The sequence below is a fragment of the Syzygium oleosum genome, unplaced genomic scaffold (assembly GCF_021117445.2).
Source record: "Syzygium oleosum isolate NSW1041296 unplaced genomic scaffold, Sole_v2.1 Sole_v2.25, whole genome shotgun sequence".
Classification (NCBI taxonomy): Eukaryota; Viridiplantae; Streptophyta; class Magnoliopsida; order Myrtales; family Myrtaceae; genus Syzygium; species Syzygium oleosum.
In genome coordinates this window covers 1,007,114-1,025,678 of record NW_026607509.1, presented here as the reverse complement: position 1 = coordinate 1,025,678, position 18,565 = coordinate 1,007,114, and the positions used below count along the sequence as shown (strand labels likewise).

Genomic DNA, 18,565 nt, shown 5'->3' with positions numbered 1-18,565 from the left:
GCGAGCCTTTACCAGATCTAGCGAGTGTGGCCCTCGCCAGCCACTACGGGAAAAAAAGAAGAAAAAATAAAAAAAATTACCAACGTCAGCGTTGGCCTTGTCACATTAATGCTAGCGATTTCCAATCAAAATTTGCCAAAAGAACTATATTAACTAAATTGACCAAATAAAAAGGTTTTGAATTGAATTGACACCCGTACAATAGGTTTATAACTTTTTTGATGATTTCTTTTGGCTCTGTTAGGATTTCTTCTAGCGCGGCAATCTCTAATTGCTTACATCGTACACACTGAAATCGAATTTCTCTGCCGTCTTCACCGTTGAAATCGGCAAGATGTCCTCTACATTCCATGACATTTGATTTTTATGTGAATCTCAGAAATTACAATTTTGTTGCAACGTTTTGAGATACTTTGTGACTCAACTAAATTGATTTGATTGAAAGGGCGCATAATATTTCGAAATCATGTAAGATATTAGAAATTTATTTTCGTTGAGTTGAGTAATTTTATATTGAAATTTCCTAAATTAGATTTAAAATTTATTGTCTCGAGAAAATTATCACTTCCGGATTACTGGGGCATGCTAAAGTATTTCCGGCCTTTTATATTTTAATAATTAAGTAGTCCCAAGGACAGAAAGTTGGGTTTTCGGGGACAATTTCGTAATTCCGCTGATGCGGGCGGCTTTATGGAGGGGAGAGGAAGATTCAGGGATTTTGCGTCAATATTACTCTTTTGATTAGCATTTTTAATTGAATTTTAGGGACCAAGGGAAATTCGCGGCTATGATTAATTGCGTCGTGACACGATGGATGACAGAGATAAAGCGACTTTTATCACTTTTATGGTTTCTAAAGAACCCATGATGTATATTTGATAAAAGTTGGTTACCTCCCGGTAAAAAACCAGGGACCTGTCTTGAATCCTCGGTGAGGTTTACCAGGTTATCTCACCAAAGCACGGGAAAGCTTTAGCTTCAAATTGGGGCCGCTTTCCCTGTCCAAATGTATATATTTGGTGGGCTGATAAGATTACGTTTCTTATTTTGACGTGCCGGTAAAAAGCTAGGGGCTTGCCTTGAATCATTAGTGGATTTACTGGGTTACCCCATCAAAACAGGGGAAGGCTAAGCTTCCAACTAGGCCATCCCGCATGTTCAGGTGTATACACCTGGCGGGCTGACGTGCCGATACCCGGACGCTCAACCCCCTAATTTTCCCGTGTATCTTTGTCTTTCTCAGGAGGAGGGAATACCCCTAGTTGTTTTATGTTCAAGAGATGCCGAGGTCCGCATCTATAGCATGACATGTATTTAACTAAAAGTATAAATATCATATACTTCACAACATGCTATTTCAAAAAATGGACAAAGCAACGGTTATGTTCCAATGCGCCTGGATTTTCGGATCGATGAATTGAATTACGGATTATACATCATTTAGAATTATACTTGACGTCAACTTACGTGATAATTACACACTATCCAAGTGAAAACGAAATTCATAATTGTGTAAGACCAGTACTGCTTGGGGACCCAATCACAACCGATAAGATTTTCGGGGGTTTGGTCGCGATCATCATGATTTTTTCGAGCTTAACTAGCGGGATAGGGTTTACGGGCCTTGTCCCTAGACGAACTGTGATGGCAGGATTTACTTGACACGATCAGTTGGATTTCGGATAAATTCGTATCATAAATGCATGCACGTGGAGTTATATTGTTGGTTGTTTTGTGCATTGAATGACATTGTTCCACATTTGATAGATTGCATTATTAATTGCTTGGTCCCAGCCGTGGTTTTGCTTGCCCCTCCTTTTAGCTTTCCAGGTTCCGAGGCTATTTGCGAATTCGCTAAGAACGAGAGCATGCGGGGAATTGTTTGCGGATTTGAGGTTGGAGATTTGTGCTTTCTAATTGGGTTGGAGATTGTCGATTATTCGGAGCTTTCAAACGTTCAAATTTGAAAATTTCATAAAGAAAAAGAGAAATAGTTAAGTACGCGTACACTTACTTACACAAGATAAACTATACAAGGCATGCTGTACCCTTTTGACAGGGTATTTTCCGCTGGGTGCATGGTAGAAGATAGCATGACCTAAAACCTTTGAACCTTAAATTGGAACTAGCGAGTTTTAATACTCACCCCAGGAACCAGTTTGACCATGCCGATGCTGGTTGACTGGAAGATCATCTAGATGATGAATCTCAGCCGTTGGACGGTAATAATAAAATAGGAGATTGTTATACCTCAGAAGTTTGCCTATATAGCAAAGGTTATGGTCCCCCCCGGGAATATATAATCTTCAAATGAAACACAATCCGACTTATGAGCGAAAAAAACTCTCCGCACGAGCTACTTATTGTATTGTCCCTCGCCTACTTGGTCTCTTGTCTAATACTAGGATGTTGGTGTAGTCACCTAATTTCCATTAAATTTAGCATGATTAGTTGGAAGTGGAGACCTGCTCGAGGGTCGTGTTCGGCTTAAGCTTCGTCATAAGAAAAGCTAATCGCATATGTTAATCCTATGCTGTGGGAGATTGACCTATCGAAAGTACTCATTCATGGTAGAAACCCTCGCACAACATTCGCTCTTCATTTTGCTTTCTCTCGCTTTGAAACAAGGGGCGGAAAGGAAGGCCAACAAAGGGGAAGGGGATTCCAAGTTCCAACACGAACTCCTTTTCAGCTGAACATCTGCAAGAACCAAAAGGTCGAGGGACAGGGTGTGTCCAAAAGCTCGATTTCCTCCTCCCTCTCCCCGAGTGGCCGAAACGCAAAAGAGCGCACGCCCCCATTGGATTCCTCACGAGCCGCATCTGTGCGTGTGGGGGAAACCCTACCTAATCCTCCCCCACTCCCCAGGATATCAGACGGTCCCACCCCCTACGACCCCCCCATATTGTTCGTGTAATAAAGAACAGGGGACGACCATCCCCATTGTGTTTTTTGACTCGGCGTCCCCACATTTTTCACACAGCGACCCTCTTCGGTTCTTTGGCTCTGAGAGTACTTTCTTGGTCTCTGCTGCTCCCTACCCCCCTCTCTCTCTCTCTCGCGGCCGGCCACTCTCCGGCCACTTTCCGGCCACATTGCCGTCCGTTTTCTGAAAAAGATCCCGTTTTCTGAAGCCCCTTTAGCTTATCTTTTCCACCCACATTTCTGTCCCCAGAATCTTTTTTCCTCTTTTCGTGTTTCGGTCGAGAGAGAGGGAGCGCTTTGTTTCCTGGGTTCCTTTTTCTTGACCCAGTTGTTGGTCGGGGCTCCGTTGCCCTATACTCAGGTCAGGCCCTTGCGCTCTTGACTCGCCTTTTGCATTTGCGCTTTTGAGTTGGGTGAATATCTAGTCAGCTTTCGTCTTGTAGCCGCCGATTGTTGTGGCTTGGTTGCTGTTGTTCTTCATGTTTCTTCCTCCTCACAGTCTCTGTCGGGTGTCTTGAAGATGAGCTGTTGAAACGTTTCAGTGGTCTCGACCTCGTGATCTTCGTGCGCAGGAGTAAGATCCCAATGTCGATGGGGTCGCTTCGATTCTTGACTTTTGATCCTGTGCATGTTGCTGGGTTATCACGTTTTCTACTTATCCCTCTAGAAATCTTGGTTGTCAACAGTCTCCCCGTCAACAGTCTATCTTCTGTAGCATGAAAGTGACGGCATTACGCAAGGGAGTAGCTGGTTTTGCACTGATTGGGACCCCTTGTTGTGCTTGATTTTCAACTCGAATCCCTTATTTTTTTGTCTAGGTTTCTATTAAAAAAATTGCCCCTTTTCAACCTCCACATGTCACCAATGCTGTAACCCTTTTGTGTTTTGTGAGCTCGTCTCCCTTATTGTTCCATTGGATTCAAGTCTTTGATGATTAAGTGGAGCCCTATGCCTGTTTACTTACATAGGGCCAGGCTATGTAGTCCAAGATGGCTTCTTGATTCTGGGTGCTGATTTTGACTGCCTTTTCAGGTACCGAACGTCGACGACTGGATTTTCCCGTTGAACTGTGTTCGCTTCACCTTGAAACCGCCATGGGATTCTTCAAATTCGGTTGATTTCACCTAATTATCTTTGAAATGTGCTCCTACGTCGGAGAAATTCCTTGTTGATTTGCTGTGGTCGGAAGATGCCGTTTTCTTGGAATTATTGTTGGCTACCATCTGCATTACGGTTGCTTTGACAATTTTGAGGTTTGTCATCATCTTGCCTAATTCTACATGATTACTCTCTGACTGGTGCTTGTCACTTCGGAATGTGCTCCTACGTCGGAGAAATTCCTTGTTGATTTGCTGTGGTCGGAAGATGCCGTTTTCTTGGAATTATTGTTGGCTACCATCTGCATTACGGTTGCTTTGACAATTTTGAGGTTTGTCATCATCTTGCCTAATTCTACATGATTACTCTCTGACTGGTGCTTGTCACTTCGGCTTATCCTGAAGCTTTAGTTGTGGGGCCGTTTGGTACATGTATGTACCTTCTTCTCAAATCTTAGCATCTAAGTATGGTTAAACAGGTTGAGTTTTGGTATTTGTGGATTTACCTCTCCATTGGGTTCCTGCTACCTTCGACTGTGGTTTCAGAGGTTCCCTTAGGTTCAAAACTTTCTGTTGAAGATAATAACTTCTGGGTCTCCTCCAATGGGGATTTCGCACTTGGGTTTTATAACAGCTCACCTCAGTCATTTCAGTATAGCGTCGGCATCCGTTTCAATTCGAAATCTATTCCTGCTTATGAGCAAAAGGTGGTTTGGGCTGCTGGAGCTGACATCATGGTTGGAAACAAGTCTTATTTTCAGCTCACCCAAGATGGAGAACTCATCCTGTTTGATTCCTCGGTAAGCACCATCGCTTGGAGCAGTAAAACAAGTCAATTGGCGGTAGTTTCGGCCGTTCTACATGATAACGGCAATTTTGTCCTTCTCAATGACAAGGGGGACAGAGTTTGGCAGAGTTTTGACAGTCCATCTAACACACTTCTCCCAGGGCAGACATTATCGGTCTTTGAAACACTCAGAGCACAGAAGGTGAATTCAATGTCTAGTTACTACAGCCTCTATATGAATGAGTCTGGTCAGTTACAACTGAGATGGGAGTCTGATATCAAATATTGGACTTTTGGAAGCGTTTCGAATTCAAATGTTAGTGCTGTCCTCATGGCTAATGGAGCTCTGCTGCTTCTAAATGAGTATTCAAGGCCTATTTTTTCTCTTTTCGGGGAAGATCACAGTGAGACCGTGAAATTTCGATTTCTCAGGCTAGATACTGATGGTAATCTACGTATGTACTCATGGAGAGAAGCTTCAGCCGCTTGGATATCAGTCTGGCAAGCGGTTGATAATCAATGCAATGTATTTGCAACTTGTGGGGATTATGGAATATGCTTTTTCAACAGTTCAGGCTTACCTGATTGTGTGTGCCCATTTAAGTCTGGTTCCGCGACTTACCCGAAATGTCTGCTTCCGAATCAGCAGGGATGCAAATCTGGTTCTATCATGCTTTCTTATGAGCATACTTTTCTTCATGGGATGTATCCAGTGAATGATTCAGTTGTCCTAAGTAGTCTACAGCAATGCAAAGATTTGTGCCTGAAGGACCCACTCTGTACAGCTGCAACATTTACTAACGATGGATCGGCAGAATGCCTAGTCAAGACCTCTCGTTATATCACTGGTTATACGGACCCATCTTTAAGTTCGATATCTTTTGTTAAGAAGTGTTTGGACCCAATTGCCGTTGACCCAATTCGTCCGAGACCGTCTCCGGCGCCTATCCCTGTCAACAAATCTTATAGGCTTTGCATTCCTTGTCTTGCCGGAGCTGCATCTGGAACATTCGTTACAGTTCTTGCAATTCAGTTGGCTGTCGGGTTCTATATTTATAAAAGGCGTAACTGGATTTGGAAGAAACCCGCATTGGCCTATAAAGATCCTTACTCAAAGAGCTTGCTTGTGTTTTCATTCATGGAGATTGAAGAACTCACTGGAAACTTTAAGCATCAGATTGGGCCGAAGATGTACAAAGGCATGCTCCCAAATAGGCAGCCTGTTGCAATTAAAGACGTGGAGGCAACTGTGGCTGAGAGGAAGTTTAGAGCTGCAGTCTTGAGAGTGGGAAGCATTCATCACAAAAATCTCATAAAGTTGGAGGGCTATTGTTGCGAGTCTATTCACAGGTACTTGGTCTACGAATATGCTAAAAATGGCTCTTTGGAGAAGTACATCGAAGACCCTGAGCTGAGTAAGAGATTAACTTGGAAGAAGAGAATGGAAGTGTCTTTGAGCGTGGCAAAGGCACTGTCTTATTTGCACTTAGAATGTAGAGACTTTATAAGTCACGGGAACTTGAAATGTGAAAACATTGTGCTGGACGAGAATCTAGATGCCAAGGTCTCTGAGTTTGGGCTCTCAATAATTCACAGTGAAGCACTAAGCCCTGACATATCGGCCGAGAGTGATGCGGAGGATTTTGGGAAGCTGGTGGTTGCTTTGGTCAGCGGATGTCGAGATCACAAGAGCGTGAGTGAGTGGGCTTACAATGAAATGATGGTTGGGCAGGTAGAGAAGGTGGTAGATAAAAGAATAAAGAGCGAGGTTAGCTTAGAAGAGTTGAACCGGGTCATGAGGATTGCATTTTGGTGTTTACAAAGCGATGAACGGTTGAGACCATCAATGGGGGAGGTTGTTAAGGTGTTGGAGGGTACTTTGACGGTTGACCTCCCACCACCTCCTTTTTCTCACGAGAGGCCATTGCAGGAAGAAGAATCTTCCAGGTCTGGCTCAGAGTCATAGAAATTTGTTGCCTCTGAAGTTTTTTCCCTTCTTGCTTCTCTTTTTTGTGGTAGGATTGACTAAGCTTTTCAGCTGGAATTAGGCCTCTGATTGACTTGCCCTTGTTGGGTGTATAAGATCTTTGTATAAAGCAAATGTGCTGATATCTCTTCTCAAGTTCAGCAATTGTAAAATCTCTCTCTCTCTCTCTCTCTCTCTCTCTCTCTCTCTCTCTCCACACGCGCATGCGTGCATTTGTGGATGTGTTTTATATGAACTGTCACTCTCATGTCACTGCTTCGTTTTTTCTTGGTATTGATGGTGCTGCTGCTCCATCTGTTCCATAGATAAGATAGATGAAGCAATGGTTTAAAAAAAAAATAGTACTGGAACCCGGTAGTGTGCAGAACCTGAGAATGTTCGATCAATTACGTACGAATCAATATTCGATTTCTTGATGCATCATCAGGTGGAGTCTTTGAGAAACTTAGTCCTGATTGGCATAATTTTCTTTTTGTGTACGTTTTAAACAAGGACTTCTTTACATTTAGCTGTGACTAAACCGGACGATGATGTCTCAGTATGAAGATGCACTCTTTCATCTGGTTTCATGTCCCCTCGTTACCAGCTGACGTTTCCTGACTTTGCCCTGCATGACAGGAACCAGATAAAAAGTAAGAACTAATCATAAAAGAACAGCTTTTTGTAAGGCACTTCGGCTGCAGATACTAACTTATGTATGATCACTATCTGATCATGATCGATAATATTAAAACCCGCAAAAGAAAAGCTGTGACAATGCGTGAAACGAATTTTCGTGGAAAGAGTACATTTTTCATACTGGTATTATGTCACAAATGATGGGATTATTCTGAAAAGTTGCTTCTCTCTTATCTAGATTTGGTGGAGTTTTGAATGAGTCTTTACTCAGCTAGTTAGTGGAAGCAGTTAGCTGCTGCTGTAGGGTTCTCTTGGGTTTTACTTTGAGAGAACGAAGAAACTTTCCCAAATATTCAAACAGATAAAAACAGAGGTTCTTTGGATTGTTGTTGTCGCCAGGTTCCAACACTTTCAAGCAGTCGTGGTTGAAAACACTAAAATGGCGCTTCTTTCTTAGGTCACACTCTTTATTTGGCCCAAAAGTTAAACTAGAATCCATGAATGATCCAACTGTTCCACGAGACGAGCGACTCTATATTAGCCATTTGCGTTCCTTTCGTGTTAAATTCTAAAATTGCGGTCCTCCGACTGATTCATCATTTCACATTTATCGCTAAAAGCAGAGCAACGCTTGAGAGCTTCTCATTAATGGCACCTCCTGGCAAAACCACAGATGTCCCGCTAATGGATTGTTGTACACCGAGAGCCGAAAAGTTCAGAATACCGGAGATCTTGTCTTGTCCGCCAGCTCCAATGAAGAAGAGGAGGGCGTTGTCGGCTCCGAATGGCTCGTTGAGAAAATCTCCTACAACCTTCTTCACTCACCCTGATATAGACATGTTCTTCCTCTTTGCATTCCGTAATGTATAGACATAATCTGCCCTTTTCTGGATATTTTGATTCCTTTCGGTTTGTTAGGAGGCGACTGAAACTTCAAGTCTGCAATTAGGTACTCAACACGAAGATTGGGCCATAGACAGCACCGAAAATGCACACTGCGAGATTAGGCCGGATGAGAGTAGTTCTTGGTAGTTTTGTAGGGTTGATTGATATGGTTCTGCTTCTGCTAGCGTGGGTTGCTGAGAGTTATGGGTTCCAGCGTTTGCTTCAGCGCCTGCAAGTCTGATTCTTCTTAACTGGTTGGTGAATCTCCGCAAACTTTTCTTCCTGCTTAAATTTTTACCGGAACATACACGAGCGAGTGGAAGCAAGAGGTTTGAACAACGTATGCATGCACCGAGTAAACTTCCATGTCTATTTGATCTTCTCTGTCTCTATTTCTTGGCTTTGTCAACTCTATTAGGCAGTTCATGATGGGTTGAATGACTCTTTAGTAAATAAGCTAAGTAGCAGATGATTTTCATTCTTGTAGATCTTTGCTTAGTTTCTTAATAGCTTTGGGTGGGGGTGTGGAGATGCTTAGAGTTTGCAAATCATAAACTCCTGATTTGCTTTCATGGGAGGCCTATGTCTACGCGTTCATGGAAGGAAGTTTGACACAGGGATGATCACAGAAAGCGAGACATCGATCTCTAGAAAATTCTATGGTCGAAAATAAAGTTGATACCTTTTCAGTTAAATTTGGCATTTCGGGTGTAAAATACGATCAGGGTAGAATTACCTCGTTCTTCGGACGATTAGGACTTCGTGTTTATTGGAGAAGTAGTAAATCATTTGAGGGAAAAAAATCTACTGAGATTTTCCTGCGAATCGTTCGAAGCTTTGCAATTCTTTATCTGCGGAAATCACGCGCCGTGCAGGGGTCGAATGATCGGCCACAATCGGACCTAATCAATGGATTGGCTGGACAGGCCTTGATCATCTTCCTTGGGGGGCGTCCCGTCGAGCACGGATGGGGCAAGCCCATGAACAGAAAACCTGACCCGTGCCCGTCTACATGCACTTGGTGCCTGAACACTGGGCAATCTCTCGGAAGGTTTTGGAGGGGGGGTCTTACATGGTCCGTGGAGAGGACCAATTCCGCTCAGTTTTAACGGGTCGGAATTACGTTCACGTGCCTCTTATACACGACTCCTACGCAGCATGTGGTGTCCCACGAAACTTTAAGAAATGTATAAGATCAAACGGGGCTCCTCTCATTCGATCCGACCATCGCCGCATGCTCTGGGAGAACCAATTCGCAAAAGGATTCGTGGGAACCCTCGCCGCTCTGGTAGGACACGTACTGTCTACGAGGTTCGGAAGCAGTCAAGCGGGCAGGATTAGTACTGCAACTCAAAGTTGCCACCTTTCGTGGTCCAAACCTGCAGCCTGCAGCCTGCAGCTGTGTGGAGCAAGAGTCCGAAGCACCGGACGATGCTCAAAACTGTAGAATCAACGGTCGTCGCTCGTGGCTCGAGGGGGGGGGACGTGGTCCGCCGCCGGGACCCGCTCCTTTACCACCCCTTTTTCCCAAAGCTTCTACGAATAATCCGCGTGGAGCGATCGCCGTCGCCGCTCCCGGCTCGGGGGGGGACACGTGGGTGGGCTGCGCGGTCGCCGCCGCGAGATCCGCGCGTGGCCTGTCCCCCCCGCCCGGTACGAAAGGACAAGCCCTGTCACCTAACGCCACGACAGCCTAACGGCGCCGTCGCCGTTAACTCGCGGTAGCTCGCGGGATCGGGCACCACGTGTCCCGGCCTCGTGCCGTGTAGGGGCGGGGGGGGGGCCCACATGTCCTTGTAGTCGAACGTTCCACGCCGGGGACACGTGGGGGGGGGGGGGGGGGGGGACATGATGCGGGAACAGTACACGGCTGCTTTCGAAGTTGGCCGATTTATTAAGAAAAAACGGATTTTTCTTGATTGATCGAGGTTGGGTTGACGCTAATCAGCGTGATTAACAGTTTAATTATGATGTATCGGGACAGGTTTAACCCCCACCTTCCCCTCCTGCTGGGTGCTAATGACCTCATTAGTTTCTCTTTCTTGGCCACCTGTTTTGAGACATGATGCTCTGTGACGAATCAATCATTCACAAAATTAAAAAAAAAAAATAAAGATCTTTCAATATAATATTTGATTTTTTTTAAATTAGACATAAGATTATGGACTTAGCGGCTCGCTAAGCTCACGTAAAATTGAATCCCAATAGAGTGCGGAATGGGCAACAACGAGCAAGCTTTTCTTTTCTTACGTGACGACTCTCGATTAACTCAATCGAGGTATTATCCATTTTGGCCCGTCTTATGCCGAAGTGAGCACATTCCTAAGAGTACTTCCATCCAAATACGCTTAGTTTTTGAGTTCCAAAACTCAGTATTGCCGTTATATCAAAGGACGCGATTGTAAATTAATTTCAATTTTCACATATAAATTGCTCTCCCTCTATACGTTGCATAGTTCGACTCGTTCTTGCATTCTTCGCACATCTTTGAAGCTTGCTAGTAGCTAATGCTTGTCCATACCCTTTGCCCGGCGATCACTCTCCACCCTCATTAGATCAGGTTATTACATCTTGAGCTCGAGCTGCCCAACTTGCCAATCCATATTTGATTCGACTTTCTATTATAGAAAAGATAGTGATCGGCACTCATTCATTGATAGGATCGATTCAATACCATACACCTAATCATGATCTTGTTTGTGATGCATGTTCAAAATGCTCAATTGATCTGTCACACAACATCTAATATGAGTGCGGAACGAAAGCTTACTAAGCCTTATCTCAGGATCAAAAGAAAAAGAAAAAGAAAAAGAAAAAGAAAGTCTTCTCTCTGATAATCAGGCAATGACCCAATTAACGATGAGTGTCAGGTCGAGGAGCCGTCGTAAGAAGCATAAAAACGAAAATCTAAAGAGCTAAGTAGTGGTAATTCGAAGGATTTCCAGATCGGAAAAACTCCAATTTCATCTGTCTTGTCATTTCCATGAATAGCAAATGAGCGCCAGAGATTCAAATGGGCATGCACAACATCACCATCATCATCACTAAAGAGCTTCTTCAAGGCAATCAATGAATTGATGCACTGCCCATATGAACATAGTAGCTCGTGAACATTGTGTCCGCACCGCTATGATCTAAGAAAGGCAGGTAGCCCAACTTCACAAACCACTCATATCTAGTCAAAATCCCCTCCACAAGTAACCGACTTGATTACAACACTAATCAATTTTTTTTACCAAAGGAGCCCATTTTCTTTAACTTGCCATCGTTGAATCCAAGAACACGAATTGCACGGATTTCGGCCTATAAAATCACATGTAATTGACTTATACCACCCTCGACAAAGGTCCGCTAGCGTTAGGGTGGGTTAGACTATATGCATGGGAAATTGACTTATAACCATTTTAATTAGGGTTAAAACCACGAAAAATCTCAAATTGATATATTTGCGATAAATTTACCCTCACAAAAAATCATAAACTGATAAATCCGTGACAAGTTTAACCCAAACCGATATGGATTTCCATGTGAACTTTTTATGAGTTATCTAGTCCAACAATTTCACGGTAAAATTTGACAGAAGTTATCGGAGAGCCAATATGCCTTGAGCGTACCGATTTAGGGTTTTTAATAAATTTATCATAGGTGTGCCAGTTTAGGGTTTTTCGCGGTATTAACCCTTTTAATTATTCAGGACCCCCATAAAATCTCAACGATTTTCTTTTCTTTTTCTTATTTCTTTTTAAAAAATTCAGCTGATTTTCTTCGGTCGTCAAGAAACGATCAGACACGCTTCGCTTTCATCTTCCCGTGAACGCCACGGAAGAGAGATGGATAGGCGCGCGCAATTTCTTACATTATTTATTAATGACGTCACCGAAGAGAGAAGATCACGTCAGATGCACCCGCCGATGACGGAGGAGGGCTTGGCCCCTCCGGGGAAGCAAAAGGACACTGACGTCATTACGCCCAGCGCCAAACGTGGTTCCCGGGGCACCTCCACCTGTCCGTTCATAGATCCCCCCTCGAAAAATAAATTTAAATAAAAAATCACAAATTCACTTTTCAACGTAACCCCCCCTCCGTTTGCTTGTTCTTTTCTTCCTTCCTTTTTTTTTAATTTAAAATTTCCCCCCCCTCCCTTTTGTTTATTTACTCGCGGAAATTGATGGAATATTTCTCCCATTTTGCTTCTTTGGGTCGCTGCTGGTGTTTCTCAGTGATGTGATGCTGTGCTGCTAGACTGCACTTGTCTCTCTCGACTCCCCATTAACCTGCCGGAATCATCGACGATCTGCTGTGCTGGGATCGAGTCGTCGTCGTCCACCGTGAGAAGCTACTCTGGGTTTTGGCTGGTCGTGGTGCTGAGTCGGAGCAGTAAGACTCTCCTGAGTTTCCCTCTGCTTGGTCCTTTTCTCTTTCTTCTTCTTCTTCCTGTGGAGTCGATATGTATGTATGTATGTATGTTTCGTGCATGGAGACAAAACTCGGGTCGATGGAGTTCTTGTTGATGGAAGAAGTTCGGAGTCGCAAGAACTTCGCTAGGCGATTTGGTATGTTATGGCTTTAATTTTTCCGAATGATCGTCTCTCTTGCTGGTTTTGCGTGGTGTTCTTTGTGTGCCATCCATGTTTTGATTGAAGCGTAATTAAAGTTATGAGGCGTACGATTATGTACGTACGCTTGTTGCATGCATAGCATGGGGTTTTTAGTACTTGGATCAGTGGAGAGTTATCGTGTGTATGTGGGTGTGCATATGTCTACGAGGATCAAGGAGCTATTGCCTTTTTAAGTGCATACAATGGATTTTTCGCGAGTAGGTTTCCTTTATTCTCCATGCCATGAGTTGAACAGAAATCAGTCGAGGCGATGATTTGATCCCTCCCAATTCAATTTCTGCGCTATCTTTCAGATGAATTGCTTGCTTATGTGGTTTGGTGTTTATTTAGATCAAACCGAGTGTCAATATATATCATGATTTGGTTACTAATTTAAACTTTAGTTGTATGGCAATCAATCGAATCGAAACAGATTCAGAATTGCGAACATTGAATTGGTGTGGTCTAGTGCTTGAATGACTTGAGGGGAGAATCCAATGTGAAGTGCTCTTAGCTATTCAATGTAACGTGTTTATGTGTTTAGCAGAAAATCATCTTCAACTTTTTTAAGAACTGCATTCTTTCGAGGTCCTGAGTTCTGTGCTTTCAAATTAAATGGATGTTAGGTCATACAACAGCTGCTTTTTCTTTCATCTATACAATAGCTGTTTAAGAAGGTCACACTTGCAAGTAATAAGGTTGTCTCTTAACAGTGCAATAAAATTAAAGTTCCGTTGTGATCCATGCATTTGCTTTGCTTCCAATTAGACAACGCGTGTAACATTCTTATTCTTTTTGATAGCTTAAGTGGGAGTAAAATGGCATGATTCGTATTTGGTGTTTTAGCAACAGCTTTTGATTTATGTTTTCGTTTAGGAATACCGTCGGTTTCTTCGCTTTCGGCTTTAGGAGTCATTAGTGTTGATAATTGAGTATATCATCGACTCCACATTGTTAATTCTTTTCACCAGTAGGATTGGAGATGATGTACTTTATAAAGTTTTCGAGTGCTTGATTTGAGAAATGTCATTAGCATTTCATATGTCTTGGACACGCGAGTTTTAGGATAGGAATATTTGGGATTATTCTTCAACTATTTAAAAGCTTAAAACTTGTAGATGGAAGTGTAGTTAGTACTAAATTTTTGTTGTTCATCATTCTCAATACATAAATACTCCAATACATCCTCTCACCATAGGTTGGCTTAGCACCTCGAGGCAAAGCACACAAAACTGAATTTATCTAGGGATCCAAGTGAGGAGATTCAGAGATTTGAATTATTGCTACCTTCCTCTCCAGTGTTAGTTGCGGAATATACAGGGAACTCCCACCAAGGCCACCGACCCACCTAGACCTACAAATTGATCCAAACACCGAGCCGGTTGATGAATTCAAATTGTTTAACCATCTTAAAGGACGTTGCACGAGTTTCTTATGGATCGCAAATTTTATTCTTGCATTGGAATCAGTAATTCCGTAAAGCTAAACTTTTCCCACATCTCTGCAGGAACTATTGCCGTGAATACTCTTCCGCTGGTTGCTGGTGCTAGAGTTCAGACAAGAAAGCAAGATGGAAAGAAACACGAGTAACAAACTAGAAGTAGATCCTAATTCAAATGGAGGCAGCTTGCATCCATACTATACCCACACGAGGCATCACGCTCCCTTCGTGGATATGTTGAAAAGCTTGGATGATCCGTCGGCATGGAAAAATTCAGACATCGGTTTAGGGACTAAAGTTATCGAATTACGGTCAACAGGTGTTCCAGAGGTTCGCAATGATGACAAACATAGGCATCCTGCAGAGGTATCCCAATCAGGTAATGTCACTGCGTTTGAAGAAAAAAAAAATATGGCCATTGAATTTTTACACACGGCAATTCGCTGGACAAGTCATAAAATCAAGCACATCATTTACTTGTGGCTTTAACTGTTAATGTTATTTCTCATATGCCAAGTTATTGAAGGAAAACGTTTATTGTTGCATGGCATGCTATGTCATGTTTAAAATTCAACTTCAAGTATGCACAAGCATTAGTTAAACCGCCGAATGCTATACATGTGCAATGTCTAGATGCTGAGACCTTCGAACTCTTTCCCTGTACCTGACTTCCTGTTTTATACAGGCCTGGAAAGATGGCCGTTAATATCTTTGCGGTAGACTATTAAAAATCTTGTCTCTTACTATGAGAGTGAGGAATATGGCATGAAAGTATGTTTGCGCGGATCTTGTAATGAATGTATTTGTATATTGTGTTGGTTTTTGTGCACCGACATCATAGGATTGGTTAGTTACATATTAGTGGAAACTACAATCTCCTAGAGTTATTTGCAAGTTTACAAGATAAAGCTCGTGAAATTAGTTCGCTTGGGTCGGAATGTGTTGCTTAAGAAGTCGACTTGACTTTCCTCAAATGCTTCTAGGTACTTGAGTATGTGAGTGTCTCATGGCCTTAAGGTTCTACAACGATATATTAGCTTGTCAAGTAAGAGTAAAAGGACTGTTACTGTCTTCATGATCGTATGAGCTTTTATAATTTACATGGGCAACGATGGCAGAAGTCTATAGACAAGAGCAGATACATTCAATGGATGGTGTCTCGATTCTGCTACCAACATCGACAGACTATGCTACACCTCCGTCCCAGCAAGTTTGCCTCCCGATTGTAATCTCTCTCTCTCTCTCTCTCTCTCTCTCACACACACACACACACACACACATCCATCTTGTTTGTCTGTGGGAGTAGTGGTGTGGCAATAACGTGCCTCCCATGTGTAGCACAGTGCCAGATTCATGAACTGTTAATCACACGCACCGCAATCTTCATTCCTATCAATTGAGCACTTCAATAGGCTTCTTCTAGCTGGAAGAAGTCTCCAAACATGAAATAAGGGATATTCTGGAAATAGTTATGAAAGGTTACCCCTCGTTTCTAATAAGAAACTTCCATGCAGGCATGTGGACCATATGAATATTCTGAGCAATACCATGATGGAGTTACGCCGGCATATGGACCTCAGATATCGGTAGGTGCTCCTCTTGCCAGCTGTTGAGAACATTTAGCTTAGTACTATCTTTGCCTACTATTGAGACCCTCAAAACGAGCACGAATGGCATGATACCATGATGAACAACCTTATTTTAGCTGGTTTAGTGCTACTCAACTGGTAGATATGAACTCAGACTTCAAGCCTTGAGCTGATTGTGAGAGGGCATAGAGGCTGTACGCAGATAGAGGATTACTGATGAGATTGACGATTGCACTATGTGCAGGCACGTTCTCAGTATCTCGGGGTCAATTCCTTGAGATTGGTGTTGCCTATGGCGGAGGAACCTGTTTATGTGAATGCCAAGCAGTACCATGGTATTTTGAGGCGAAGGCAGTCGCGAGCCAAGGCTGAGCTGGAGAGGAAGTTGATTAGAGCGAGAAAGGTAATTCTCCGTTGTATCCCTTTCTTTAATCGAATAGAATCTTCATCACCCTAAACAACACTATATATCCAAAACCTACCAGTATTTGCATACTTTCATGCAAGAACCCTTTTCCTTCTTTGGCCCCAAATATTATGCCATATTTGAATAGGCTCGACCTGAGTCTATAATGCAGTGAGCTTATGAATTGGAAGATTCTGTATTGCAGTTGTTTATGGTCATGATCTTAGTCAACTTTGTCTTGGTCTTACATGAATTAATTATAGTCAGAGAGGTGCAGCTTCACTAAGGAATGTGAAAGGACTTCTAGCTTAATATAGTTGTTGCAAAATTCATTTAAGTAAAGGAGAATAAAAAAAAATAAAAAATAAAAAAAAATAAAGGCATTGGAGTAACATAACAACTAGAGAAAATGGCAGCTGCCACTACCATGTAACTTGTAAAACAAGTACGGTAAACTGACTCTTTTTCTGCGACATTTGTGGTTCTTTTTACTGATCACAAACTTCTTCCGCATGGTGATGCCTTGTATTGGCTTGCCTCCCAGCCCTATCTTCACGAGTCCCGACATCTGCATGCTATGAGAAGAGCAAGAGGCTGTGGAGGCCGCTTTTTAAATACCAAGAAGCTAGACAATGCTGCAACTAATCCAACTTCTGAAGGTAGCATCGGCAGCGATTCTAGGAGAACTGGTTCAGCCAATGAATCCAATCTGTCGAGCTCCAAACCGGCACCTTCCTTGCTATCTTCGAACAAGGACCCGTCGACCAGTCTCATTAGCAAAGAAAATCTGCCTCGTGCTCAAAATGCGCTTCATACGTGGGCAAACCATAGTGGTAACTGCATCACCCGTTTCCCGAATCATACATGATTTCACTTGTCCTCGTACCTGTATCCACCGGATGATGTGCTGGAGGAGATTGCGACGGGAAACAGCTCTGAACAGCCTCTTGCAGCAGCACCATGGAAATGGAACATGATGGCACAACCCTGGGCAATCAGGTTCGCTACTCCAAGACCGTGGGAAAAACATTCGAGTTTCAAACTTTTTTCTTTCAAGCTTTGTAGCAATCGATAGTGGCATAAGGGAGGACAGCAGCATCCTGCATGCAGAGCCACAGGACTGGTTGCCTATTGGTGTGCTTCTAATGTACAGCGTAAATGACCGACCCGTCTTTTAGTCTTGTGAGAAAAGAGGCCAAAATGTTTATCGTCACTCGCGTGATCATGTTAATATCTTTGTTCGCACCAAAAGTTGACCAAGTCGTCAACATGGATAGGCTAACAGGCACGTGATTAGAGCGCAGGTCATCATTGAACACGGGAGCCATTATCGATGACTATAAGAATCATTGCCGATATTAACGTACATCGATGACCATTAATCAATTGCCAATATACGATGACGTATGGTTAGCGATAGACAGTAAAGACATTGATTAAAAAGGGTGACGCATTGCCGATTGAGGCATTCAGAGAAGGTCAAACACCTAGAGGGCATAAGGAAGCAGTTATGAATTTTCAAATTTGAAACCACCGGTGAATGAAGAAACAAAGTCGGAAGTCATGGAGTAACAAAACACGATTTTAAGGGAGCAACCGCTTGAGGACAAGATCATGACATCATGAGAGTGTGAGTACAAAATTTTTAGAGATAAGGAAGGCTATAACCGCAGAGAGATGCTCAGGGACGATTATGACACAAGCACTATAAGCACGGCGGTTTTGTCTACCGCAGGCTTGCGCTCGCGCACAAACAAACAAACAAACATGTTATTTTTCAATTATCTTTACTTTTCTGTACAATAGTTTTAGTTTATAGACTCGCATCGTCAATTAAATTCCGGCGTCATATTTTTGTGTTCTCAAGCTTTGTCGTCGATTAAATTCCGAGGCAATTTATATACATATAGTTCCATTTGAAGTAAGATTATTAATTTTCTTGTCTACCCGTGATATTTCCTGTCCGGAATCACCATAGAAACTATCTCCTCTAATAAATTCAAAGAACGATTTTCATCGAAAGATATTTAGTTGCCGAATCCAATTAACGCGAAACAATCTCGTTGTCACCTTCTAGTTCTGATGTCTGTACAAATGGTTATACTGGACTCATGTCGTAACTTGCGCCCTCCTTTTGTCTTCGGACAGCTCCTGAGTTTAGGGATTCGACCTGATCAATTATCCGTTGCCCGTAAGATTGATGGTCTGATCAAATGGTTCTTTCGGTGGCAA

General features: G+C 42.9%; 2 protein-coding genes across 2 annotated transcripts; both read left to right on the top strand.

The window, feature by feature from the left end:
* The first annotated feature begins 4,239 nt into the window (after window positions 1–4,239).
* LOC115674755 (G-type lectin S-receptor-like serine/threonine-protein kinase SD3-1) lies at window positions 4,240–6,931 on the top strand. Its single transcript, XM_030597254.2, has one exon. It carries the CDS (start codon window positions 4,490–4,492, stop codon window positions 6,773–6,775), a length of 2,286 nt encoding a protein of 761 aa, XP_030453114.2. The 5' UTR covers window positions 4,240–4,489; the 3' UTR covers window positions 6,776–6,931.
* Window positions 6,932–12,475: 5,544 nt separating this feature from the next.
* Window positions 12,476–17,546, top strand: LOC115674553 (nuclear transcription factor Y subunit A-1-like). The gene is made up of 6 exons (XM_056302843.1): window positions 12,476–12,676; window positions 14,405–14,717; window positions 15,448–15,563; window positions 15,853–15,924; window positions 16,172–16,330; window positions 16,878–17,546. Exons 2-6 carry the CDS (start codon window positions 14,468–14,470, stop codon window positions 17,199–17,201), a joined length of 921 nt encoding a protein of 306 aa, XP_056158818.1. The 5' UTR covers window positions 12,476–12,676; window positions 14,405–14,467; the 3' UTR covers window positions 17,202–17,546.
* The last annotated feature ends 1,019 nt before the right edge of the window (window positions 17,547–18,565 follow it).

Excerpts from the sequence above, each read along its gene's own strand:
- LOC115674755 (XM_030597254.2), top strand. The coding sequence starts at position 4,490 with ATGGTTAAACAGGTTGAGTTTTGGTATTTGTGGATTTACCTCTCCATT.
- LOC115674553 (XM_056302843.1), top strand. The coding sequence starts at position 14,468 with ATGGAAAGAAACACGAGTAACAAACTAGAAGTAGATCCTAATTCAAAT. Across the intron at positions 14,718-15,447 it reads TGCAGAGGTATCCCAATCAG|CGATGGCAGAAGTCTATAGA; the intron begins GTAATGTCACTG and ends TTACATGGGCAA. Across the intron at positions 15,564-15,852 it reads AGCAAGTTTGCCTCCCGATT|GCATGTGGACCATATGAATA; the intron begins GTAATCTCTCTC and ends ACTTCCATGCAG.